Source organism: Tachypleus tridentatus, chromosome 5 (assembly GCF_004210375.1).
Source record: "Tachypleus tridentatus isolate NWPU-2018 chromosome 5, ASM421037v1, whole genome shotgun sequence".
NCBI lineage: Eukaryota > Metazoa > Arthropoda > Merostomata > Xiphosura > Limulidae > Tachypleus > Tachypleus tridentatus.
Window position 1 is genome coordinate 30,423,384 of NC_134829.1, and position 27,648 is coordinate 30,451,031.

General features: G+C 34.6%; 1 protein-coding gene across 5 annotated transcripts in view; it reads right to left on the reverse strand.

Annotated features, from left to right (window-relative positions):
- The window catches only part of LOC143250833 (NEDD4-like E3 ubiquitin-protein ligase WWP2), a 68,365-nt gene that overhangs the window by 35,663 nt on the left and 5,054 nt on the right, over positions 1-27,648 (reverse strand). For 3 of the 5 annotated variants that reach the window (XM_076501904.1, XM_076501905.1, XM_076501906.1), the window contains exons 2-7: positions 24,602-24,717; positions 21,389-21,460; positions 8,526-8,667; positions 5,973-6,097; positions 3,482-3,625; positions 1,274-1,582 (exon numbers count right to left, since the gene is read on the reverse strand). In XM_076501904.1, coding sequence (XP_076358019.1) covers positions 1,274-1,582; positions 3,482-3,625; positions 5,973-6,097; positions 8,526-8,667; positions 21,389-21,460; positions 24,602-24,608 — 799 coding nt within the window. In that variant the 5' untranslated portion in view covers positions 24,609-24,717. Of the gene's footprint in view, positions 1-1,273; positions 1,583-3,481; positions 3,626-5,972; positions 6,098-8,525; positions 8,668-21,388; positions 21,461-22,098; positions 22,187-24,601; positions 24,718-27,648 lie in introns of all 5 variants that reach the window. The other 2 variants (XM_076501907.1, XM_076501908.1) reach the window with 2 other exon arrangements.

Consider the following 27,648-nt stretch of genomic DNA (forward strand, 5'->3'; position numbering starts at 1 on the left):
TAATGTCTTCTTCATTCAATAGATAGCAGGACTAAGAGCAAATGCAAAGCTTTCACTTAATATTCACAAACCTTGTGTTTATTTTGGACTATTTAAATATTCATGAACCTAATCATGTGATTAATATTGTTTCCAGGACACAAAAAAGGGAAGAATTTTGTCAACAAAGTTTCCAAGATGGCTTTGCACAGGCATTCATTATTTACAGTAGCTCAAGTTTTATAAATAAATAATTCAGCAAGATTTGGACTCAGGGTGGCAGTGGTAAAAAAATTAGACCAAGCAAACAAAGCAAACTGGAAACAACCAAGGGAATAGGCATAGTTAAAACCCTGAGGGGGCATAATTCCATTACCAGGGGAAGGTTAGTAAAATTGCAGGGAAGAGTGACTGCAGTTCAAGGAAGGGCCCGAGGAAGCAGTTCAGGAATTCCACCCCCCACCCCAGCACAGTCCCCATCTCCACCTGAACCCAAATCATTGACCAGTTAAGAACAGGATGCCCAGTGGCATTGGAAAACTCTGGAAGAAACAGATGTTTGAACAGGGCAAGCTATTCAACTATGTACATTCCAAACAAACTTTGAAAATGTCATGTTTATATGTTCATTTGCAGTGAACTTATAAACTTATGTAATGCACCCCTATTCTGTACTAACAGGCAAAAATAATGTGGCAATCAGCAGTAGTTAAAAATAATTTGGCAGCAAAAGAGTTAGTGCTCCAAAATGTCTGTCAAAATTCCAGGACTTAAGAATAAAATCTTTGCAAGTTATATAAAATTATCACATTTTTGTTAATCTGATTTTCAACATAACTTTCTCTCATTTGGCCTCTTAAAACTAACATACACATTAAGTATCTTTCCCAAAGAGAGTTTGAAACCTCAGTTAAAAAAGTTTTCTTTCAGTTTGTACATTAATAAAAAAGAACCAAATTAAATCAACTTCTGTGACACTTTAAATGATGAAACTTGCTTTTAAGCTTTTACTTAAAACATATAAAAGTAAAGACTTTTTATGCAGTATACAGTTCTTGAATGATGTGGATAGGATACAAAGAGATGTATAATTACCTGTTACTAAAATAAATTAACATTACTGTATTTATATTGAGCTAAATTTAAATATTTTGTGTGTTAATATTGACTGTATAATAAACAATGTCATTAATGATGTACTTTTACCTTTGAAACATTAAAAAGTTACAAACATTTCACATGGTAAAATTTACTGTCAATTAACCATTAAGTACTTCAGAAAAAAACTACATACCAGTACTGCTAAAGGCTCGAGGTACAGTACCAGAGTTGCTACTTTCTGGTAAGGACTGAATTCTCATATCTTGCAGCTGTTTAGACAGGTTAACAATGCTAGGAGATGTGCTCCCTGAACTGCTGCTTGGAGAACCATTGGTAACTCGGAATGGTACTGGACTGGGGTTTCCAGACCTTTGAGAAACGACACGAGGTTCTTGATGTTGTTGATAATCACTCTGGTTGTTGCCATATGCAGGACTAGATGAACGAGTGCCATTATGGGTAATGCTTCCATTTGACTGAGTACTTGATGGAGTGTGGGAACCTGTTATAATGTACAAGTCAAAATGAAGATATAAAGAGAATGTAAGAGATAGTTAAAATTTTGAATTTCCAAAATTTAACTCCTGTAAATGTATGTGTTTGTACATGCATGCATGTTTATATATTTACACAAATACAATCATAAAACCTAAAATAAACTTTTTTAATAGTCATAGTATTTTTTTTTTGTTTTATACTGAAGACTGTATAACAAATATAGCTTTTCAGTCACAAATGCTTTTCTTATGCTACTGAACAACTAACTTAGTTACATTTGCCTTGGTTTTAATTGACAATGCTTCATAAAATCATTTTTTTAAAACAACAAAACTATAAATGAATAGAAGTTTTGATATCTAAGTAAAAAGTTTTAGCTCCTAATATCACAAAACTACATCTCTAGACCAATCACAGTACTCACTAAAAGAATAAAAGGACTAGATTAGTTTTAAGAACAAAGATACACAATGGGTTACCTGGGCTATGTGCATCACAGGAAGCAAACTAAAATGTTAGTATTATTAGTCTTAAAGTTTACCACTGATCCACTGGTGGGTAAAACAGAAACAAACAAGAAACACACTTTTGGAATGACTTATTTTACTAATAAACCTATTGTTTTTCTGTACTGAGCATAATATAATTTTTAAATAAAAATGTTTGAAATTAAAATAATTACATCAATTTGAAATATTGCTATTTTCTAAAACAAAAACTGCATTTCTCTCACACTTGCCCTAAAGAATAATAAACACTGAAAATGAAAGCATGTTCCATTTCAAGGCATTCTGCAAAAACATATAATCTCAAACCATAAATGCAGGACTTCAGGATAAATATATAGACTTTTCCCTAATTAAAATAAACGACTTATTTGTTATGATGTGACACAAAAGTTAAAAATTGTGTCAAAATACATATATCTGCATAAAGCATATTCAGACTGTTTGCTTACAAGTGATATAAAACATTCTAAACACCATTAAAATTACACTTAATATTTTTCCAAAGACAAGGCTTTTGGGTAATCCTGCTGGCCTATTTTAAAATGCAAATATATAATTTACTTGTTATCTTGCAATATGAAACCAGTAATATTTCCAAATGAAACACCAAATGTAGAGAAATAAAAATACAATTACAAATCCAAACAGTGAGTGTTCCAATTATCTATAATTTATGAAGATAAGATAGAACTAATCCATGATTTTTTTTTTAAATTAGAGACATTGATATGAATAAACTGTTGCTAACTAACAAAAAAAAACAGCCTACATTTACATATTATGCACAATACACAAGGCTACCAGGAGTAATTTTGTTTCTTATCAAATCGAATGAGCCAGCAAAAGAAATATAAACACACATAAACAGATAACATGTGTAAAGCTTATGACACTGTTTCTCAATTATTCAAAAATCATAAAACTGTGTAGAATTTGTAAAAGGCAGAGTTAATAATGTTTTACATGTTCTTTAATCTGCTATTTCACAAAAAGATACAGTTTTAATATTTAACATTAAAAAGATTGAAAAAGAAAGCTGAACAACATCAAAGACTGACAAAACTGAAGCAAAACTAAAATTAAACAAATAAAAAATCACACTGGAGTGCAAACTTCTCATAATCTTCAACAGTATTATGGATTCCTAATTAGAAGCATATGAAAATAGCATCTGAGGTCTACTTTTTGTCTGCTACAAGTAATATTTAAATTTGCACAATACTGAGAAAATAATTTCACTTACATGTGGTATTCATATTGGTTTCTTACTTCAATTCTCTAAGTGATATGTTTCTGTTGTTTTTTAGGATGTATACTTAGATGTTTTATACAATTGCTAGAACAAATGTATAATGAAACATGAGTAAAAATACGCACATAAAGTGAAAACTTACTACTGTTTGCTGGAATCGGAGAATCACGAGCAGGATAACAGTTCATATCAATCTGTACTCCATCTAACATTATAAATAAAGTACTAGAACTTCGACTGGTTTTTCCACTGACCTTGAGATCTAACGTCAGGGTCACATGGTCCACTGTATCAACCAGAAATGCAACTTCAGTTTTTTAGATACGATGTCACATTTTACAATAGGCTCAAAAACAAAGTTCAATAGGAAAACTTGAATTCAGAGAAAATTACTATTATTATTATAGCCATCTTAAAAATCTTATTTTAATTCATATTGTGTCTTTGTGAATTTGTTTTTCTATAAACTCCTAAAATTTCAGAGCTAACAGCACAAAACTTGATATTTGGACTCAGAGTAGACCAGCAGTTGATCTTGTTTATATGGTACAGTCCTCCTATCTTTCTTACTTGTGGCACCAAGGCTGAAGTGTTATTGGAAGGTAACAAAGTATAATAATCAACAAGATTAAATCTAGCTTCATGTTTTGTGCTCTTTGTCACCATAATAATTACAGGGGTGCCATTTTTGTAACTATGTTCATACTCCCATTCAAGCTAGAGACACCAAACCTGGCACAAGTGCTCAGATAGTATGGATAGGTATCCCAACAAGAGATTTTTAAAGTATGAAACCCCTTTATTTGGGGTAGCTATAGAAGCTTGATCAGAACATAGAGGCTTCTGTGAATAATGAGGAGGCCTTTGAACCCTGCATCAAAGCAAGGGTTTAGTTACAAAAGTTCATAATTAAGAGCTCCTGAGAAATAAAGTAATATTGAAGAGTTTACTGAAAATATTGTTTTTAAAACTACATATCAGAAAGACTAGAAATGTTTGTGGTAAAAGGATAGCTATATCATACCCATAAATTTACAAATTGTAAGCAGCAATTATGCTATCTTGCTACTAAATATTACTCAGGTATCTATTAAATGAAACCTAAAGACACTGCACAGCAGTGAACAATGTCACCTTGAAAAGATAGTTTTCTTTTGTTTCTTCTCCTTATTCCCAAATCTTCAAGCTTGATAATTAGTCACAGGTTTATTTCAGTATCTGTTGTAAAGTTAGTTAAAAACAGAGCTTTTGGGGAAACATCCTGAATATTCCCAGGTTACTGTGATCTGTTAACTACTTTCAACCCATATAATTTTCATATATCATGAATGTTTAGACAGTTTAAGGAACTAAGTACCACTCATCATGTATGTACTATCAATTAAGAAAAAAAAACAATTTACACCTATTCGCATATAATTTGCTTGAACATCTTGTGCACAAGTCTCTTTGTAATATTTTAAAAATCTTGTTTTTTAACACTCAAATTTAACAAAAGTCAATCTTCAGTTAAAAATTTAAATCAGTCAGTTTTAGCATTTTATTACAGTGCAAAAATAAACAGATGCATGTAGATCTATATTTGGATTTAAGCAACTGTCAGCAATAATATAAAATCAAAGTTGTATTGGCACATCATGATTTATTTTACTCATAAGCCTAGATAGCACTTGGATTGCATAAATCCACTGAATTGCACAATTGAAAGTGGCTAAATATACAGTTTTATGTAACTTAGCTCTTCCATTTTGAAGTTTCTGTCAATACTGCTACAACCTATACCTAAATTTTCTGATTGACATTAAGATTTCTGCATGATTTTGTTGTTATTAGTGTTAGGATATGTCTAGGCCTATACAAAGTATACGGCGGTTAATACTACTACTACTACTAATAATAATAATAATAATGTGTGTGTGTGTGTGTCAATGTCGACTTAACTAGGTTTGAAAGCAACATGCATGACATACTAACACACACACACACACACCAATATGCAAAGCATATACGCTGTTTCAGTATATGTAGGTCCCACATAGCTTAAATAACTAGTAAAGGCCTGTGTAGACTATTTAACACAATAGTGCCAAGTTATTAAATGATCTTATAAGAATTATTTTTCTTATTCTTATTTTTCAATTAAATTTTTTCTCCTTTACTTTGGAGAGCAGTTACCATCTCACAACTGTCTGCAGGCAGTGAAGGGTGATATAGATGTGGGACGTTGTAGGCTTAAGCACTCACATCTCACTTTCCTAATTTCTATATCTACTATTTCTTTCCTTTACTTCTTTATGCGATACTGGCAAATGAAGGTTAAGACTGATAGACAGTGTATCCCCCACTGCAATGTTGGTCCTACTTCTGCAGTCACATCCAAACCAGAGGGTACATTTTACATCCCACATTATAGCTTGTACCCTGGGATCCTTTCAATTAGAGCACCATTTTTAGTTTTCAATTTATTTCTGTCTTGACTTGTTTTTGGCTATATAAAACTAATATACATACATAGAAACAAGTTTCTTTAAATCAAAAGTCAAACCTTTTTCATCAAAATCAAAGCACTTTAGAGATGAGTTAATTAATTTAAATAATAATGAATGACACAAAAATTGTTTATCAACACTCACGTCTTCCTCCATATGTAGCTAGTACATTGTGGAGATCGAGAACGCACTCTCCAAGCACTCCATTCCTGATCAAAGATCCGTGATTGTATATTCTGAAGTGAAGCTTGGAATATGGACTAACCAGTCTAAAAATCAAGAAACAGTAATAATAATTACTATACATATTAGTGTAAAGTACAATATACAGAACTTCCTAGAAGTTGGAAATTAGTTTTAATTATAAAATACAAGATAATAATGAGCTCAAGGACTAAATAAAGCTGAGTATCACATACATAAGAAAAATTTATTTGTAGGAGAAAGACAAAAACAGTACTCTTATGATTTGATAGTTTCCCCTTCTAATTGATATCATCTAAGTATGAAATAAATTTTATTGTTTATCATAACTGAAAATATTTCTCCATTAATATTTTGCTATGAGTATGTAATATATTGTATTCTTAGGATTATCAGTTAAATCACTTACAAATTAGGTCTTATGCCATTACATCAATATTTTACTTAGGAAAGAAATTTCAAGAAACAGGATGAAAATATTACAGCCTTGATAAATCTAAAAACAAAATACGGTCTATTCCCAGTAAACAAGTGATCTATGATCAAAGTCTACTCCACAACAAAAAAATTATACTAAAAATAAATAGTAAAGTCTATATCAATTACTTTCATTGTAATTGTCTTCAACACTATCATGTTTTTATAGTTGAATAAGTCCTGTCATGTTCAGTACTTAGAGGAATTGTCACTTGTACAGAATAAACATAAATGTATCAGGCTGTGGCATATGAAATGTTAGATCTTTAAAGAAAATGTGAATAAAGTACATCTTTTGTTGTTCCATTTATTTAATTAAAACTCATTTACGCACAATACATTTCTGCCAACAAGTTGTAAGTTTACAAATGCAGCCTTTAGAAAATTGGATGTCCTTTGATGCAACGAAGTCTTCAAATGGCACTTTCAACTGACCTTCGGTTTGCAAAAGTTTTTTTCCTTTAAAAACATGCACAAATGTTTAAAACAGTGATAATCTGTTGGGGACAGATGTGGTGGATGATGTAAAGTTTCATAATGAAGTTTGTTTAGTTTTGGACATTAATGTGTGAGGCATGAGGTTGAGCATTGTCATGAAGCAGTATTGGTCTGCTGTGATTGACTATTGCTGGATGTTTTCATCACAACTTTTGATGCCTAATTTCAAGTTCACAACAAAATTTCTCTACTGTGATTGTTTCTCCTGGGTTTAAAAATGAATAATGAATCACACCAACTGACAACGACCAAACACTGACCATAAATGTTTTAGGGTGAAGAGCTGGTTTTGGTATATGTTTTAGTGCTTCTTCATAAACAGATTGTCATAAAGAATCTATTTTTAAACAAAGGTGACAATTTGATGGAGAAATTGGTTGTTTCTGTTGCAAGTAAGGAGTAAGAAACAAATTACAACTCATCTTGTTTGATGCTTTTCAGGTAATTTGTCAGGTATCCATTTACCAAGCTTTTTTTCATCTTGCAAATTACTTCAAGATTTCAGAAAACTGTTGAATAACAAACATTAAGTTTGATGGTAAGTTCTCTCACAGTTTGGTAGGTATCTAATTTAACTAAGATCATCAATTCTTCCTCATTTATGGCTGTCCTTGGACAGCCACGAGGCTCATTTTCAAGGCTTGTGACACAAGAGTGAAATCTCCTAAACTAAAGCTGTGTTCATCATTAAATACATGATTTATATTACAAGCTGCCGTCACCACAGTATGACCAAGCTTGAACTCATACAGTAAAATTACACAATTTTATCTAAGGTGACAAATCAATATAAATATTTAGTTTCTGAAATAAGAAAAATAAAGCAAGCTTGAAATGAACCAGACAATATATTATATTATTCTGACAACTTTACAATAATGCTTTTCTTTCAGCCACTACAAATCAAGTTTCAAATCTGCGCATGAAAATCAGATATTTCATATCCAACAGCCTGATAACTTAAAACTAATCTTATCACTAAATCAATCAATACATACTAGTCTAGATAATGTATAAAAAAATCAAATTTTTTTCTCACACATAAGAGCATTTGAGTGCATCTTCTGTTATATTGCTAATTATCTCCAAAGATTTCAGAGGTTTGTCAGTAATCTAATGATCATTAATGGTTTTAAAGGAGGTCAAGGATTTGATACACAAGTCATTTGTTACAACTTTTTGCAAGTCCTTGAATAGTGGCCAAGTACCAAAAGATTGAAAATCAGCTAGTGTCCTATCTTCAAGGGAGGCAATAGAAGTTGTCCCAGTTATTACAGGTCTATTATTGTGACATCAGTTGTGGGAGAAATTTTGAAACTCTGAAACTCTGATTTAACACAGCTTAGAATTTAATAAGCAGTCAACATAGCAAGAGTGGGATGAGTTTTTCTGAATTACAGAAACAGTGTGTATTGCATAGTTACAATAACCTTAGCAATTTCACATAAGGTCCCACTAACTGTAAATTGTGATGAATGTATTTCAAATTAGTACAAACAATCTAAAATACAAACATACATTGCAAACTGTTCTTCCCACTTTGGTGTAGTGGTACTTTTCTGATACTCTGTCTTAACAGGAATACCACCATCCACAACAAGTTCCACATAAGGATCAGGTTTAAATAAAATTCCAGATGAGTGAAGTTTGGCTGATACAACTGATAAAATAAACAAAAAAAAGTTGTTGAACAAGTACAGTATCTAAAAAAAAAACAGTTGAAAGAAGTTACTCACAAGCATAAATAATCTTTAAAAAAATGTTAATTTTAACAATGAAAATGGTAAAAGTTCATTATGGAATTTTCATATTATAATCAGTTGTCTTATTATCAACTTGCTCTTTAAATTTGCTAAATACTGTAACAACTGGACTCTACATGATCAATTTGTGTGTTAAGAAATCATACTATTGAGATGATACAGTCATAAATTTCCTTTAAGAATTTTCCCACGAACTATTTTCCTTCCATCTTGATCCATAAATCACATTCACTCTAAAATAATAAAAACTTGCTATACTTTACTTGTAAAAGTTTTTGTTATTTTTTTCTGGTGTTAATGGGGCATATACCAATGAATCTCTGATCTACAGTCTGACACATAGTGACACCCTTAGCTCAATAGTAACAACTTGTATTTTATTATAAAATTAAAAACAGTGTAATTATTAAAACTGCCAACAGCAAAAGTAAAAGAATCTATAGACATAATTAAACCACTGCTACTATTAACCCTCTTTCTACTGATTTGGTTGATTAGACCAAGTTCATAATCCCAAAGTATTCATCACTTACATACTAAAACTTAATGTTTTGTATAACTTTATGTATATTTAGCAAGCTTTCAAAAAACAAGTCTTTTGTGCACAAAACTTTAGATTTTTCTTGAGTATTTTTTACTAACAATGTGTCCATGAGTAAATGGAGACAGAATGTTGACTGCTCCATGTGCAAACTGATCTTACATGTTAAGATTAAAAACACCTCTACCTAAAAATTGTGAAATTTCATTTATATAACCCCAAGCATCCTAAATGTATTAAACTTTTTCAGCAAATCTTTATATTTTATCTTCTCTACCCTAACTTTATACCCATTCAGTCAATTTGACCAACCTTGTACCACCACAATTAAATATAAAAAATAATATAAATTATTCTTTTTTCTTCATAGACTGCATATTGTAACATGAAACTACACTTACTAGTGTCACCATCACCAATAACACTGTCTAACCTTGGGACAGAACATGTTTAAAATGGTGCCGTCTTTGAGTCATAACAACGGCAAGAAAGTAAAACTTATTTTGACCTGAGTGTCACACAGACTACACATTGGTGCATCAGTTCCAAATAAAGAAAAGGATGAGTTAAAAAATTGTGACCAATGCGTAGTCTAGTTAGTACAACTTTCTCTTTCCAATCTTTACAGAAGCAAGACGACCAAAGTCCAACATAGGGTTCTATTTGCAAAATCTTGTTCTTATGTTGCTTACTCCAAGTCAACTGCCAGCTGACATGGAGCCAAGCCCTGAATACAGGCCCATAGTCCACATATGGAACAAGCATAGCAGTGCTAGTGCCAGAGCAGATAGATTTAGCTACAGTGTTGGCGAGCTCATTCCCACAAATACCAATGTGGCCCAGTATCCAGAAAAACTAAATAGAAGTAGATATTAAAGAGAAATAGGCCAGTCAGTTTTGAATATTGGCAAGAACAGGGTGTGAACTAATTGAAGCGATTCCAGGGCCAGTAGAGAACAATGCGAGTCAGTATAAGTAGTGCAGTTTGAGTACTGCTTAGCTTCTATGTGATCCAGGAAAAGAGAAATGGCATACAGTTCAGCAGTGACCACAGAAGCTAAAGAGGGGATTCTGCACACAACCACCAAACCACAACAAACCATGGCAGAGCCCACACATTCACCTTCCATTCCTATTTATACACATGGTTTGAAAGATGTTCAGCAAATAAAAGACAGTATTTCCAATTGGGAGTGTCTGTTTTTCTCAGATGACTTAAAGATATGTCACATTTAGGAACTGTAAGAAGCATGGCTGACCAGTAGATACAGCAATGTTATCTAAGTACAGACCCAATTCATCCAACTGCTTCTGAATATGAAGGCCAAAGGAGCAATGGCAGATCATCTGTTCTGAAAAAGTATGGTGCATGGAGGAAGTAAAACACAACCCCAATTGGGAAGCTTTGGTAATAAATGAAGTTTCGAAGCATATAGTAAAGACAGTTGCAAATGCAGAGGTGCAAAGAAGGTTCATGAGACTATGTACAACCTCTGAACTGTGGAAGTGCAGAATGCTCCATTGCAGAGCCATAGACCAGTGATCCACAGTCAATCAAGTAAGAGCACGATACATCTTTAGCAGACAACATCGATCTGCTCCCAAAGTAGCGGAGAGGATGAGGAGGATGTTCAGTGATCTTGTACATTTGACCCATAGTTGCTTGATGTGTGGTATATAGGTCAGCTTCTAGTCAAAGATAAGCCCCAAGAACTTTGTCTCAGGGACCACAAACAGCACAACCTCACCAATACAGAATTCAGGATCAGGGTAAATACCGTTAGCAGTAAACGTGCATGCAAACGGTTTTCGACAGAGAGAAGTTAAAGCCGTTTACTGTGGTCCACTTCAGTAAACATTTGAGAGCAGTCTGTAGCTGCCACTCCAATATATCCCCCTAATCAACAACTGACCTCAGATGTGAAAGTTGTTGACACAGAGCCCAGCTGCAACAGTGAGAGGAAGTTGTTCAGTGATGGCATTAATCTTTACATCGAAAAGTGTGACACTCAAAACACAACCCTGAGAGACTCCATGTTCCTGTAGAAAAGAATGGGAAAGTGTTGAACCTACATGAACTTGGAATCTCCTGTCCATTTAAAAATTAATAAAAATGGGCAAATAGCTACATAACTGAAATATATGGAGGCCTCGCAAAATGCCATACCTCCACTTTGTATCATGAGCCTTCTCGTTGTCAAGGAATATTGATACAAAATGTTGTTTGAAAAAAGGCTTCTCTGATCGATGTTTCAAGTCGAATCAGGTGGTCCATGGTGGAGTGCTGTTGTCAGAACATACATTGGGTGAGGGGAGGTTGTTTGATTTGAGGAACCAAACAATATGAGCATTAACCATCCTCTCTAAGGTCTTACAGAGACAGCTCATCAAAGCAATTGGACAATAGTTTGAAGAAATTTTAGGATCCTTCCCAGGCTTAGAGAAAAATAGGATAATAGCCTGGCACCAAGCATCAGGAAAAACATTCTCCTGCCAGATCCAGTTAAAAACAATAAATAGAATAGCAAGAGAAGCAAGAGATAGATGGTGTAGCATTTCAAAGAGTACATCGAGTCTGACTGATGTACTGTCAGACCAATGATGGGCCAGTTTGAGTTCCACCAATGTAAAGGGACAATTATAGTCATAGAGACAGTCAGCTTGAAAAGAAAGAGATAATTGCTCTGCCCAAGGTGGAGGAAGAAGTAGAAGTGCTAGATACCCAGCAAAAGCTTTCACCTAGAGTACTGGTGATGCTCCATGTATCAGTTACTTCCTGGCTATCAAAGAGCAAGATCGAGAGAACAGAATTATACTGCCCACTGACCTTTTGAATCTTGTCCCATACAACTTTGGAACTGGTGGTAGATGATATGCTGGTTGTGAATTTCATCCAAGATTCATTCTGGTTTTGCCGTCTTACCCACAAAGCAGGTGCATGGGCTTGCTGGAAAGCGATAAGGTGTAAGAGTGTGGGATACCTACGAAAAGTATTCCAGGCCTGTTTTTGAGTCTTCCGTGCCATGTGGCAGGCAGGATTCCACCACAGATGAGGATATCATGGAAAACGTGTCAAGATTTTACGACTACACCGACCAGCTGCTTGTATAATACAGTCAGTTACTGTTGCCACACAGTCGTCTATTTATGGCTTACAGACAATGGCAGGATTCCATTTCTTTAAGAATAGTGAAAGAGGGCCAGTTTGCTTGATACAGCTTCCACTGGGTCATGCCGGTCAGGTAGCATCAATCACGATCAGTCTCTCTCAAAATTATAGGAAAATGGTCACTGCCTGATGGATTATTGTCAACTCTCCATGAAAAATAGGAGAATAGCAAAGGGGAGCAAACTGAGAGATCAATAGCACAAAAGGACTGACTAGGTGCATGAAAATAAGCAGAAAAACCAGTACTGAAAAGAGAAAGGTTGTGATCAGAGAGCATATGCTCTATGGAATGACCCCTCCCTTTCAATATCATCACTTCCCCAGAGGGGATGATGTCCATTAAAGTCCCCCAGGATTAAAAATGGAAATGGCAACTTAAATGAGAGCATCAAGGTCTCATGGATCATAGGTCTATCCAGGCAAAAGGTAGAGAGAACAAACAGTGATGGTAATGACCCAAGGAAACATGGATGGATACAGCCTTCAAGGGTGTTGAGTGGCAAAGACAGGGTGGGCACATGCTGACCAACCAACAGTGCCAACCCTCCATGCACTCGTCCATCATGCAGCCTATCATTTCTGTACAAAGAAAACTACTGAAAGGTGAATGTATCAGGAGGTTTCAAAAATATTTCCTGTAAGGAAAGACACATGAGATGGTAGGAAGTAATCAGTGTTTTGATGTCATCCAGATTAGAATGTAAACCTCAACAGTTCTATTGTATCAAGGTGGCCATTTTTATTTATGTGTAGGCAAATTGGGTGGAGAACCTTACTGTTTATGACCACGACTTTTTTCTTTACTGTCTTTATTCAAGGGAGGTCTATCAGCCTCCAAGGATCCTGCCCTGGGTCAACTGGACAGGTCTTTTCTGTTGGAAGAGGATTCCAGTGACTAATGACATGATGAATGATTGTTTTACATCTTGGGGTGGGAAAAGATGTACTTAAGAAAATGCTGGTACCAGGAACCAAAGTAAGTGGATCGCGAGATTTGCTGGAATGCATGTTAGGGACAGAGGTGGGTGTTGAAGTTGATTAATCAACTTTTTTACCATGGAGGTCAAAAGAGTTTTCATTTGGTTTGAGAATGATTCATTTTGGAGGCACAGAGGGTAAGTAATGTTTGGAACTGTTTTCAAATGCTGCACCTCTTTTTCTTCCAACCATTTAATGCAAGAATAAAAATAGGATGGGTGAGAGCCATTGTAATTGACGCAATGAGGGTCCATTTCACACTCACAGGCCTCGTGGTCCTTGACACCTCAACGAGCTCACATCAAGGAACCATGACATGATGTCTCCGAGTGACTGAACCGCTGACACTGGAAACATCCAAGAGGATTTGCAATATATGGCCATACCAAGCAACTATGACAACCTGCCTTGATGGTAGCAGGTGGGCATGGTGATGTAAATGTCAGAAAGAGAACATTGGTTGGTATCATAATTACATGTTTGTGAGTTGAGATATGCCTCACTGCAGAAACTCCTTGGGTGGAGAAACCAGTGAGAGTCTCTGACTCAGGGATGTTCTTTAAATCCCTCTAAACAATAACTCCTCGTGATGAATTCAAAGTAGCATGAGATGTAACCTCAATAGGCATATCCCCAATCATCTTTGAATTCAAGAGGAGTTCACTGTGTTGAGATGTGGATGTTTCCACCAATATGTCAACAGATCGAAGCTTCTTTACTGACTTTGGAAAGCCAGCAAGTTCCTGTAGTCCCTTCTGAATGAAAAAGGGAGACATTTACCCTTAAGGTTTGTCTGAAAGAAAATGTAGTATAAAAAAATGAGGCATGACAGGTGTTACAAATGTTAAAGATTGCTGCTCAAAATCTTCAAGACATGGTCATCTACCTATGGACTGTTTTTTCACTATTTTATTTAAGTTTTTCTGGAAGATCCATAATAAAAAAAGGAATATTTCAGTGCCCACCAACCCCACCCATCATTGAGCCCTACGAGGGGATGCACTACAATGCCAAACAAAGACACTGCAGCTACATCATGGTTTTGCAAGCACTATACCCAAACACCAGCATCAGATACAATGTTCACAACACCTGTTGAGAACATCTAGCACTGGTACTTGGTTGGCCCTTGTCCAAGTGAACTAGCCAACTGACCCAAGGGGGGCCATCCCAAGGCTACCCATCTACAGGAATTCAAAGCCAAAGTGGTGTGTTAGGGTTGGACCCCTCAACCACCAGGATCCTCTCCTCCCCTTCACTGGTCACCCTGCATGGCAAACACGTGGGTGGATGTTTAGATCCCAGAGGAGGTAAACTGAAAGGGCAGAACCTTCCCTGAGAGTTCTCCTCACCATGTACAGGAATCTGCACCAAGGGAACAATTTTTGGAGTGTTATGTCTCATAATGGCAATTTTGTTGATCTTCAGTCAACTCATGCAGAACCCACTTGTCCAACTTTTTTGTCTTTCCAATTGCACTCAGGTAGTTCACAATGCTTGATTTGCTTGTGCTCACATACTGTTGTGCTGGGGTCTGTCTCAACTGCTTCCCTTAATGTGTTTTCACCTAAGGATGGCTTCCTTCCATGACCTTCGTGGTCTTCAAGACTTTCATCTCCATGTTGAAAACCTTTGTAACCACTGCTGAATGTACGTTCAGTAACAGATCCACGGCTGAATGCCTGGTTGGATATTTTTTGTAGTTTTGATAGCTTTTTGTCCATGTTTGAAGTCATAGAGGAAAATCAGACAAAAGTCCTTGTCCATGCTGCCTTGGGAGTTGCAAAACTTTCTCTGAGTAGAGTTGGAACAGCAGACAATCAAGACACCTTGTAAGCAACAAATGTTGGATTAAACCAACACAATATTCACCTTCTAAATGTCATTGCAAGAATTCCGACATTTATTTCTGGAAAACCTATTAACAAGGTACTTAAGAACTTAATTTGTAATTTTTTCTTCAGTACCTTACCTAATCTAATGTAACGAGTTTTTAATTTGTATATTTTAGTCACTTTTATTGCAGCAAATAAGGAATAGTTATAAAAATATATATACAGTCATTACCTTTGTCCTTGTTCTATGATGTCAACTGTCAATAAACTTAAGCATACCTTTTCCATACTAATGATAAAAGACTGGATACAATATAATTCTTACTTAAATAATTCAACTACCATCATAGAACAGTAACATGCACAAAGCAAACAGCCTCCTATAAATATAATTTTTCTAGCTTTCTGACTACACAATAAGAACTTATGAATTCAACTGAGCTTTTCAATGTATCATAGGAAACAATGTCAAATTGGAGCAAAACAGACAATTCTCTGTGCAGAAAACAATATTATGCATTACTTCAGAGATTAAAACTTTGGCTTTCTATTGGTTATAAGAAATATAGTGTAAAATGGAGAATGCTCTTGGTAAATTGTAAAATTTGTGAGATGCATGGGTGTTGCAAGTGTTGATTTTCTGGTCTATGGCTCTGTAAACAAAAGACTGGATACTATAAATATTATACTTTGAGTAATATCTGTATTATAATGAGTAGCATACATTAAATTCCTAATTTCTCAGTAGGATGGTAAATAATTTAAAGAGGAGAGAAAACCTGTGGAACGAATGTAATGATTCTCACGCTAAAAGGAGATTGAGGATTTTTAAAATATTTTCTTATAGAATTGAGAAAATAAAACTTGCATAATATTGAAATTTAGTATATTAACTGTTTTCATGCTAAGTTTAATGATATACAATGAGAATAAAATAACTGAATTAAATTTTGAATGTAAATCTAAAATGAAGTCGTGGCAAGCAACAATGTTTTTACAAGCAACTGGAACTGATATTTGCACTGGCCATCAACTACAAGCACAAAAGGAAGGTCTTCAATACATTTGTTTTGGAGATCTGACTTTGAAGGTTTTTTGACAACTAAGTAATTAGAGCCCCTCCCTACACAACCATTATAATTTTGATGTTGTTTAGCATTTTATGGCAGAAAGCAACTAGGCTATCTGTGCTAAACAACTGATAAAAAAAACAAAAAACAACAGTAAAATTATTATAAAGTGTAAAAGGAAATTAAATTAAAGCAAAAACAGTGGCCCAATGTCAGATAGAAACTTAAACAGAATAACTGAGACCAATAGCCTTTAAAAAATTAACATTTGTAAGGTGAACAGTGACACCACTGCCAATGACACTGTCCAATGTCAGAGGTAAATCCATGGTAAAAACACATTCAAATTGGTGCCATCACTCATGGTTGTAATAATGGCACAACAGCAAAATGTGGGTTAGTGTGACTCATGTGTCACACAGATCACACATTAGTGCATCAGACTCAGATAAAAGAAAATAATGAGCCAAAAACTGTAACCAACACACAGCCTAGTAAAGAAAACTTCCTCCTTCTGATAATGGAAACAAGATGGCCAAAGACCAAAAAAAAAACAGGTGAGAACTAATGTGAAGTGATTCCAGGCCCAGAAGAGAGCTAAGCAAGTTGGTATGTTTTGTACACTTCATGCACTGCATAACATCTATATGATCCAGGGCAAGAGAAATGGCATACAATTCAGTAGTGAACACAAAAACTATAGAGTGGATCCTGTGTGCAACCACCAAACCACAACAAATCATGGCAGAGCCCACAATCACCTGATTTTGAACCATCTGTATAAATGGGGATGGAAGGATGGTTCAAAAAATGTTTAGCACATAGAAGATGGTACTTCCAAATTGTGAGCATTTGCCTTTTTCAGATGATTCAATGAAAGATTACCATTCCCAAATATTACAAGTCATGGTGAGATGGGCTGACCAGTGGAGAGAGCAATGTCATCCAAGGGCAGACCCAATTCAGTCAGCTATGCCTGGATATGAAGGCCAAAATGAACAATTTTGGCTCACTGGGGAATGAAAACAACCCCAGGTAGGATGCTGTGGTAGGGATCAAAGTGTTGAAATATACAGTGAAGACAGTTACAAATGGTAAAAGTGTAGAGGAGGTTTGTGAGACTGTATACAAAGTCTGGACTGGAGAAGTGGGGAAAGCTTCTGTGCAGATCAAAAGCCCCAAACGGTGAACAGGATCCAATACCTTCAAGGCCAAGATTCTGGCAGAGCCATACACCAGAGAACCATAGTCCAGTTTTGATTGAATGAGGGCATGATAGATCTTTAGTATAGAATCCTGATCTGCTCCCCAAGAGGAGGAAGAGTGGGCAAGGAGGATGTTCAGTGCTCTTGTATACTTGATGCATAGCTGCTTGATGTGTATGGAATGAAAGTCAGATTATGGTCAAATATCAGCCCCAAGAATTTTCCCTCGGTACTGTGGTACACTTCAATTGACAACTGAAGACAGTCTGTAGCTGTCACTCAATAAACCTCATGATCAATGACTGGAACAAAATGTGGAAGTTGTCAACATAGTCCGTTTGCAACTGTATGATATCCAGTTATGGCTTTAATCTTTATAATGAAAAGTGTGGCACTCAAAACACAACCCTGAGGAACTCACAGTTCCTGTGGAAAAGAACAAGAAAGAGTGAAATCCACATGAACTTGGAACTGCCAGACCATTAAAAAAATGGGCAAATGTCTATGCAACCCACAAGTGGATGTCTTGTAGAATTCCATACCTCCACATAGTATCATCAGCTTTATCAAGGTAAAAAATGCAGAAACAAAATGTTGTCACTTAAGAAATGCTTCCCTGGTTGACATTTCAAGTCAAATTAGGTGGTCCATGGTGAAGCATTGTCAATGAAACTTACACTGAGTGGACGAGAGGAGGTTATTTGATTTGAGGAACCAAACAAGACAAGCATTAACCATCCTCTCCAGAAACAGCTTGTCAAAGCAATTGGACAGTAGTTTGAAGAAGTATTGGGATCCTTCCTCAGCTTAGAAAAAGGAGAGGGTAATAACCTGGCACCAAGCATCAGGAAAAGCATTCTACTACCAGATTTGGTTAAAAACAACCAGAAGAATAGCAAGAGAGGCAGTAGAGAGATACCACAGCATCTTGTAGTGAGTATCATCAGGTTCAATTAATGTGCTGCCAGACCAATGAAGAGCAAGCTTGAGTTCCACCAATGTAAAGAGATGATTATAGTCATAGAGATGATCAGCCCAAAAGGAAAGAGACTATCCCTCTACCCAAGTCTTCATGGCTAATGAGATGGGGGATGAAGCAGAAATGCTAGATGCATGAGAAAAGCTTTCACCGAGTGCATCAGCAACTCTGTTGGAACCACTGTGGCAGTGGAATGGACTGCATCAGCACATGTCCAAGATGGAGGGGAGACAGTAACTTCTGAGCCTCTAGGTAGGAGGTATTGTTCACAGTCTTCAAACATTGCATCTCTTTCTCCTCCATCCACATAGGGCAAAAACAAGAGTAAATGTGAACCACTACAGTTAATAGTGGAGTTCCAGTTCGATTTTGTAGTCATTGTGATCTTTACCACCACAACAAGCATGTGTTAAAAAGCCACCGAACCACTGACACTGGAAACATTTGAGGGGGTTAGGAATGTCGGGCTGTATCTTAAAGTTCAGGTAACCTGCTTTGACTGAGCAGGTGGACATGATGATGCAAATGTCAAAATCAGAACATTTGTAGGCAGCATAATTCTGTCTTTGTGAGAGGAGATTCAGGGCACTGCAGAAATGCCTTTGCAGGAAAACCAGCAAAGATCTGACTTAAGAATGTTCTTAAATTGCCTCTCAACAATAACTCCTCTTCAGGGTAGTATAGGGAGTAACCTCAATGGGTATATTCTCAATTTTCTTTGAATTCAGGAGGAGTTTAGTGTGTTGAAGTGAAGATGTTTCCACTAAAATGTCTCCAGAGCATAACTTCTTTACTGACTTAGGGAAGCCAAGAATCCCCTCTAATCCCTTTTGAATAAAACAGGGAGACATCTTTCCTCAAGATTTCTCAGATAATGAATGCAAAATGAGAAAGCTAGGTACAAAAACCAACTGTGATGGCGATTATTGACCAGTCATCCATTCATAGCCATTTACCAATTTTTATACTCAATTTCATTTATTTATTTTAACTTCATGGATAGAGGTATTCATAATAAAGTAAGATCATTTCAGTGCCCACCCACCATGGAGCCCTATGAGGAGATGCACCACAATGCCAAACAAGGACACTGCAGCAACACCAGGGTTTCATGGGCACTATATCCAAACACCAGCATCTGATAATGTCTACAACACCTGCTGCAAATGTCCAATACTAGTACTTGGTTGACCCTAGCCCAAGTGGACCAGCCAATTGACAGGGGGAGGAACCCCAAAGCCACCTCCCATCTACAGGAATTCAAGGCCAAAGTGGTGTGTTAGGAATAAGCTTCTCAACCACCAGGATCCTCTCCTCCCCTTAACAGATCACCATGCACAATAAACACAAGGGTGGATGTTCAGATTCCAAAGGAAATAAACTGAAAGCACAGAACCTTCTCTTGGAGGTCTCCTTACCATTTACAGGAATCTACCTCAAGGGAATATAACTTTGCATCGACAAACTGTGGAAAGGAAGGCACACATTGGAATGACATATTTTACATTCACCAAATTATAATGTTCCATACCAATGTTATAAATACATTTCTTTAAATGTGTATCAATATTTGAAATGAAAAACAAGGTTTAAAAATATTTACAATAAGCTGTGCTGATTGCTCAGTAATATATATATAATGTTCATGTATAAACAGAACAAGTTTTGTACTGGAATACACGATGCTCAATGTTATGAATAAAAAGTTAATTATTTTAATATAAATTATTATTTTAACTCAGTGTTATTTTTCATATTATTGAACTCAGACATATACCCTTCTAGTCTATTTTTGCTGTTCAGATAATTTCATACAGCTTATCTTTTTTGTTTTTCATCCAAAGATGTATTTTTTAAAACAATAGTTGTGGCTTATATCTTACTTAACCTCAAAAAAGTAATCACACTCATTCAAACATGAAACATTTTCATTACACAGGCTTGCACTTCAAATATTTCAAGGACACAATTAATGATATGGTTTGTATCTGCCAAAGCCACTGCATTTATACTTTTCCAAACATAGTAGAGGTGTTAAAATTGTGTGGTAAAACATTTTTTCATACTTTTATCTCAAGAGTTATTAAAGTAACTAATTTCTTATTACAGCTGCACTGACAAATTTGAATATTTTTTGTTTTACAGCAAAGACAAAATCAAACTTGACAATGAAGGTATTTAGATAATTGTATTTGTTTCCAGTGATCTCTTACAATACTGAGAAAGGAAGCACGGTAATATATCAGTATATACTTTAATAAGAAATGTTATAATTCTTAAAGATGAGAAACCCACTTGAAATAAAAACGTGTCTCAGAACAGCTTGTATGTGTATTAGCAATTATTAGTACAGCAGAGAACTTTTCAACCTTCCTAGGTCAAAACACTGTTCTCTGCTTTATTAATAAAAGTGTTAATACCCATACCAGATGTTCCGAGATACATATTAGAATTACTAATCACATCACAACTTAAATACATTTAACAAATGTTCTGCAAGCATCAGCTTTTAACAGTAAATAGAACTTCCTCATGCTTTCTTATATTCCCAGAGAAAATATTTCCACCTTTCATTTTTTTCTTTTTTTTTCTATTCCAAAATGTATAACTCAAGATTACTGAATTTTAATTACATAGGTTATAATATTTTTATAATAAAATCAAAAATTAAAAAAAAATTTCAATATCATGTGAATCAGCATTAAGTACAATATCTTGTCGAATTTATAAAACACAAAAAAGAAAAATTTAAATATGAGTAATAACTATTTTTTTTTCTTTTGTTGAACAGAAATATTTTTAGAAATAATTCTGAAAACATCTGCACACCAATAAACTTACTTTTTACTTTGAGTTCAAACAGAAGACCTGACGGGGGTGATGCCCCACTGCTCATTCTTCTGCTGACACAGTCTAGAAAAGAATAATAAATTATATAACATTAAAAAACTATGCACAGTGTGTGCAAAACCATTATAAAATTTCTAAACAATATTTCAATTAATATGTACTATAATATGCTGAAGAAATATTCAGTGCCTTCTTCTTGGTTCAAATTAAAATTTCATAACTAACAAAATGTTAAAAAGGTCTTATCTTTACTTGGTTGATTGATTTAGTGTTTTATGGCACAAAGCAGCTAGGCTATCTGCACCAAATGTCCAGTGAAAAGGTAGAAATAAATTAAATGCAGTAAAATACAGAAAAAGAAATGAAGGTAAAACAAAACATCATTGAAAAACAGAAAAAGCAAAGCCAATGTTGACACCTAGTTTACAATATTAAAAGAGAAAGCAGAGGAAGAAAAGTTATAAAGGACTTTCTCAAGCAAAATGGTAATGATCATAACCCGCCAGGAAGACTAACAGGTAAGTACAAGAACCACTGTCAGTCACCTGAAGGTGGTCTTTTCAGTCCTGGTTCTGGGTTATGTGTCATAATAGCCATTATCAAAAGGTAAAATAAGAAAAGTTTTAAAAGACATATTGCAAAATCGTAATAATAACTCTCCAGGACGACTAACGGATAGTTCAAACAGCAGCGTTAGTCACCTGAAGTTGGCCTTTCCAATCCTGGTGTCGAGTGATTTAATGTTCTGGCTATTTTCCAATTTCAAATTCAACTAGAGAGATTGAGACTCTGAAAAGGGAACCACAATTAAAAATGTGTAATGAATAAATATCCAACACTTAAATGAGATTAAAAAGATTAATAGCCATTAAAAAACTAAAAACGTTATCAAGGTGGACTGTGTCACCATCACCAATAACACTGCACAATGTTACGGACAAACCCTGGGACAGAATATGCTTAAAATAGTGCCATCATTGAGAGTCGTAACGACGAAAAGAAAGTAAAATGTGGCTTACAATGATTTGAGTGTTACACAAACTACACACTGGTGCAACAGTTCCAGATAAAAGAAAACAATGAGCTAAAAACTGTGACCAATGCATAGTCCAGTTAGAACAACTTCCTCCTTCCAAACCTTAAGGAAGCCAAACAGCCAAAGCCCAATATAGGGTTTTATTTTAAAAAGCTTGTTGTCACTCCAAGTGGACTGCCAGCTGGCATGGAGCCGAGACTTGAAATACAGGACCATAGTCCATATAGGGAATAAGCACAGTGGTGATAGTGACAGAGCAGATAGATTTAGCTGCTGTGTCTGCAAGATCATTCTCACGAATACCAACATGGCCTGGTATCCAGAAAAACTGGATAGAAGTTGATGTTAATGAGAAATGGGCCAGTCAGTTTTGAATATCAGTGAGAACAGGGTGTGAGCCAACGTGAAGCAATTCCAGGGCCAGTAGAGAACTAAGCAAGTCAGTATAGATAGTGCAGTTGCAGTTGAGAGAAATTGCTATAGGCTAACAATTTTTAAAATGGAAGAATCAAGTGGTCTTTCATACCCCAATTTCAAGAAAATATCATAAGTTGTGTAAACCAAAATGGACTATCACAATCTGTATAATTATTTCTTATCAGTTAAACTGAATGTTAAAATTTTATATTGAATGTAACTTAAATAGTTTTGTACAAATTTCAAGTTACATTGATGACTTTTTGAATTGAAATTATATTTCAGCAACTCGCAAGTACTGATATTTTAAAAGTTGCTCAGAGAAGTAAAGGCTACAATAACTGTACGCGAGTTGTATGCCCTCAAGGGGTATAACACACACACACACATATATATATATATATATAAGCTTCCAAAAAGCATTTCACTTTTGATTTCATATTTATTTAATGTTCTATGAAGATCTTACCTACTTTTGTGATAACACAGGCTTGTGAATTTAAACTTCACAAGTTGTTTTGGTCTTAATTTCAACTACAGATTTCAGAAATAATATTTTCTATCATGCAAGAAATCTTTTACAAATCAAGAAAACAACTTACTTCAATCAAATTATTATTTCATTTATCACAAGGCACATTTTTATTATTATGTTTGCTATATTTGGTTTCTAGAATGATCACTAAAGACTCGCATCCAGAGTGGTCCAGAGAAACCTAAAGCCAATGGTTGTCAACCTTTTAAGCATAATATGTGGCCCAACTTCAGCGAAAATGATTCACTTTTGTACCTGTACACGACAATTTGTGAAATTTTGATATGTACAGGAAAACAATGGATATCATTCTTGGATTCAGCATACAGGAATTACCACAGAGCATATAGAAATTTCAAGACAATAAGAACCACTGCAGGCCTGTGTAATTATTACAGTTGCTAATACAAAATTTAAAAAGTTACGATACAAAAATATGAAATATCACTAAATTTCTGTTTACTAACAACTTTACAATTAAGAAATCCCACTGAAAGAATTATCAACATAATATAGTTCCTTAAATGTTGAGCAAGAAGTCAGTTTTTTTTAATTAATTGTTTTGACTCTTGTTTACAACTTGTCTTAACATTCACAATTATTCTGGAATTATCAACTAGCAAACAAATGCCAGTTCCCTTTAATGGACACTGGCTACACTAAAACCCAACATCATTTTCTCAGCTAGATACCACCAGTTTGGTCACTGTCTATACATTAAAACTCACGAGTTTTTTCAGCAAAATTCCATCAGCTGGTCACTGGCTACACACTAAAACCCACCTAGTTTTTGTTAACTAGATACCACTAGCTGATCACTGGCTATACACTAAAAACCATCAAATTTTTGTCAGCTGGATATCACCAGCTTGGTCACTGGCTATATATTAAAACCAACTAAGTTTTTCAAGCTAGACACTACCAGTTTTGTCACCAACTATACACTCAAACCAACTTTTTTTGTAAGCTAGATACCATCACATTTGAGCTTTGACTACTTTTACCCCATCCAAAGGATTTTTTTTTATAAACAAAAAATTAACAATAGCTTGAATGTAATAACATCCTTGAAATTCAAAAATGTAGTATGTTGAGCTGGCCACTTCCTCTCCCTCTCAAAATCCCAATTTTGCATTTGTCTTCCTGAAAAACAAATGACTGTTCATATACATGATTTTTAACAGCACAATATTTTTTAATATACACAGAAATTTACCTGTCATTTTGGAACACAGAACTAATACCCAGGTGTTAACTCTCACTTGCAATGTTATTCACCAGCCATGTCTTCTACTTAATGGATATTTTCTCAGTCTCGGTTAAATTCATAAGCTAAAAGTTATTAAAATAAAGAATTTGTGGGATCACTCTGTCAATTCATGTTCTCCAAGCAAAATTAAAAATGCACTTATTTACTTACATTTCATAAATACAGATAATAGAAATCCACTATTAACTGGTTTTGTAGTCACGTTTATATAACAATACATACAGATAAAATACAAAACACTAGAGAACTTTATGCTATAATACAGATAATATTTATGTGTATAGTGTTAATAATAACTTTCAGGTTATCATATCCCTAGTGTGTGTGTGTGTGTGTGTGTGTGTGTGTGTGTGTGTGTGTGTGTGTGTGTGTGTGTGTGTGTGTGTGTGTGTATTTACAATGTGTGAGGACATTCAGAAATAACTGGATTCTGATTTAGACTAACTTGGGATCTCAGCTTGGACTAATGTCCAGAGGTCAATGCTCAACCTACTGAGCTATCAAGACTTGTGTCCCATGTAGAAAACTCTTCATCCTGACCATTACCCAATTCCCTTACTTACACAAGACCTGTCCTCTGTTCCAACATGACATAATACAATCTAACAAATTTCAACTGCCAAAATATAATGCAGTATCTCCAGGCACATAACACTACAAGTTAGAAATGGGAAATTAACTTGGATAACTGATATAATTTTTTTATCTAAATTATAATTAATTAATGTCACAAAAATAATCAACTAATGAATATTAGTTTTTTGTTATTTATTGTTTTCAATTAAGCCAATTGTCCAAGTATTCAAAATATTTCCATTACGTTTTCTCTTTATTACTTTCAATTATTTTTAAGCTTGTTCAGCATATTCAATTCCACAAGTCACAAAAATAAACTAACACAAATTAGTGTCTCTGATGAGTATTACTTTTAATTATTCTAACTATCCGAATTTCATGTGCAAATAACAACCCAATTAATAAAGAATTAGAAGATTACCCAACTCTAGTTCCCATACACACACACACAGAGGTTGGGCAAGCCAATGCAAGCTCAAGTCAAACACTTGACTCTGGCTCAACATGAAAATATTTAATACCTACTCAAACCAGTTATTAGGTGAACCAACAAATGGTTACAAAAACATCAAGAACAAGTGTGAGAGCATGGATATACAACATTAAAGCAGAAAAAGAAAGTGAGGCAGCCTTAAAATTCAAAATATCTTAGTGACATATAAACAGAATAGTTTGTTTTTTAATATATTAATTAAAATATTGGATTTTATATTCATAATTTTAGTTCAAATACAGAAAAATGCCACAATGTTCAAAATGTTTGTATGTGTTTACTGAATAAGATATTGATTCTTCCCATTACATTTAGTCTCTGTAGTTTGTTATTCACATAATTCTGTTTATGCTTTGTTTATGTTTGAGTTCATAGAATCAAACAAGTGGCCCAGGTTGGGTTTTGCCTTGACATATTCGGGCTTACCCATGTGTACACAGAACATATACTGCAAACTGTTGAACTAAGCATGGAGACATGGATTAATTAACAATCTACACCATTCAGATGGGCATTGTTGTAAGTGTACCACTAATTGGACACCAATATATCTTCTCATTACACTAAAAACAAAATCTGCCCTGACCAGGGTTCAAATACAGGGTCCTAAGATCATACTAATATTCTACAATAATCTACCAAATTAACAATAAGGTTTCAAAACTCAAGCAGATAATTCTCACCATGGAAATTAGAACATAGAGTACTAGATAAAAATAATGTTATGATTATATTATAGATCCAATTTACAGGGTTATAGATAACTGCCTAATTACGATCATATCATACACATGGATGCTAATTAATATTATACATAATTTCTAGTCATTACTGTATCACAGGCAAGTAGATACGCATTAAAGTGTCAATGAACAATTTCTTGGTTGTGATTTTATCATAAATTATAGTGTTGTATGTTCCTGGTTATGGGTATGTCTACTTGTTCAATTTATTTTAATAACTTCCTAAAAATAATTGTTAACACACACACACACACACAAGTATTACCTCCACTGTAATAAACAGTTTTCTAATCACATTTACCTTGTACACAGATATTTTTAATTTGGCATTTTATGGATAATTTCCTGGTTGGAATTAAATTATAGACAGATACAAATTACTATTAGATCTGATTTGTGACCTAGAACTAACAACTGCACTCTAATTAATCACTATGAATCCTAAAAACATAAAGACAGACTACCATGAATATATACAAAAGTCACTCATCCTGATAGTTACATGAACTATGTTACACATGTTAATAATACAAAATGAAATTTATGAGCATATTAATATGAACCTGTTTAGATAACACAATAACTCATTGTAATAGTAAAATGAGCCAAGGAAGATAAAATGCTTGATGTCAAATCACCCATTCAAAGTGCATTTTCTAATACAGAAGAGAATGGTAAGACTGTAGACAATCAATACTTTGCATTATTAGAACAGACGTGATTAAAGTCGAAAATCTGAATAATTATAATAACCTCTGGATCTATTAGCTCCATCATATTCCAACAATTTCCACCTTATTACTAACCAGTGGAAAACAAGTCACTGGGATACTACAGTGGAAGACTTATCAGACCAGATTCAAGATTACCAGTCATATTAATAGATGTATGTGAAAACAATTAGCTAAAGTGTCGTACATCACAGTTTGGTGTGTTCATTCGGAATTGTGAAACTACTAATGCTGTAAAGGATTCTCGCTAGAGAGGATCTTTTAGATTATTCAGTAATAATAATAATAAATTCAATCCATTCAATAACAATGACAGTATTTTACTTCTTAAAATTCTATTAACTATATACATATACTTTACAAATGAATAACATTAATAGAAATTCTTACTATTTCACTTAACTACTCAAATTCACACACTAACAAGGCTTAACATTTTAAAGTACAATT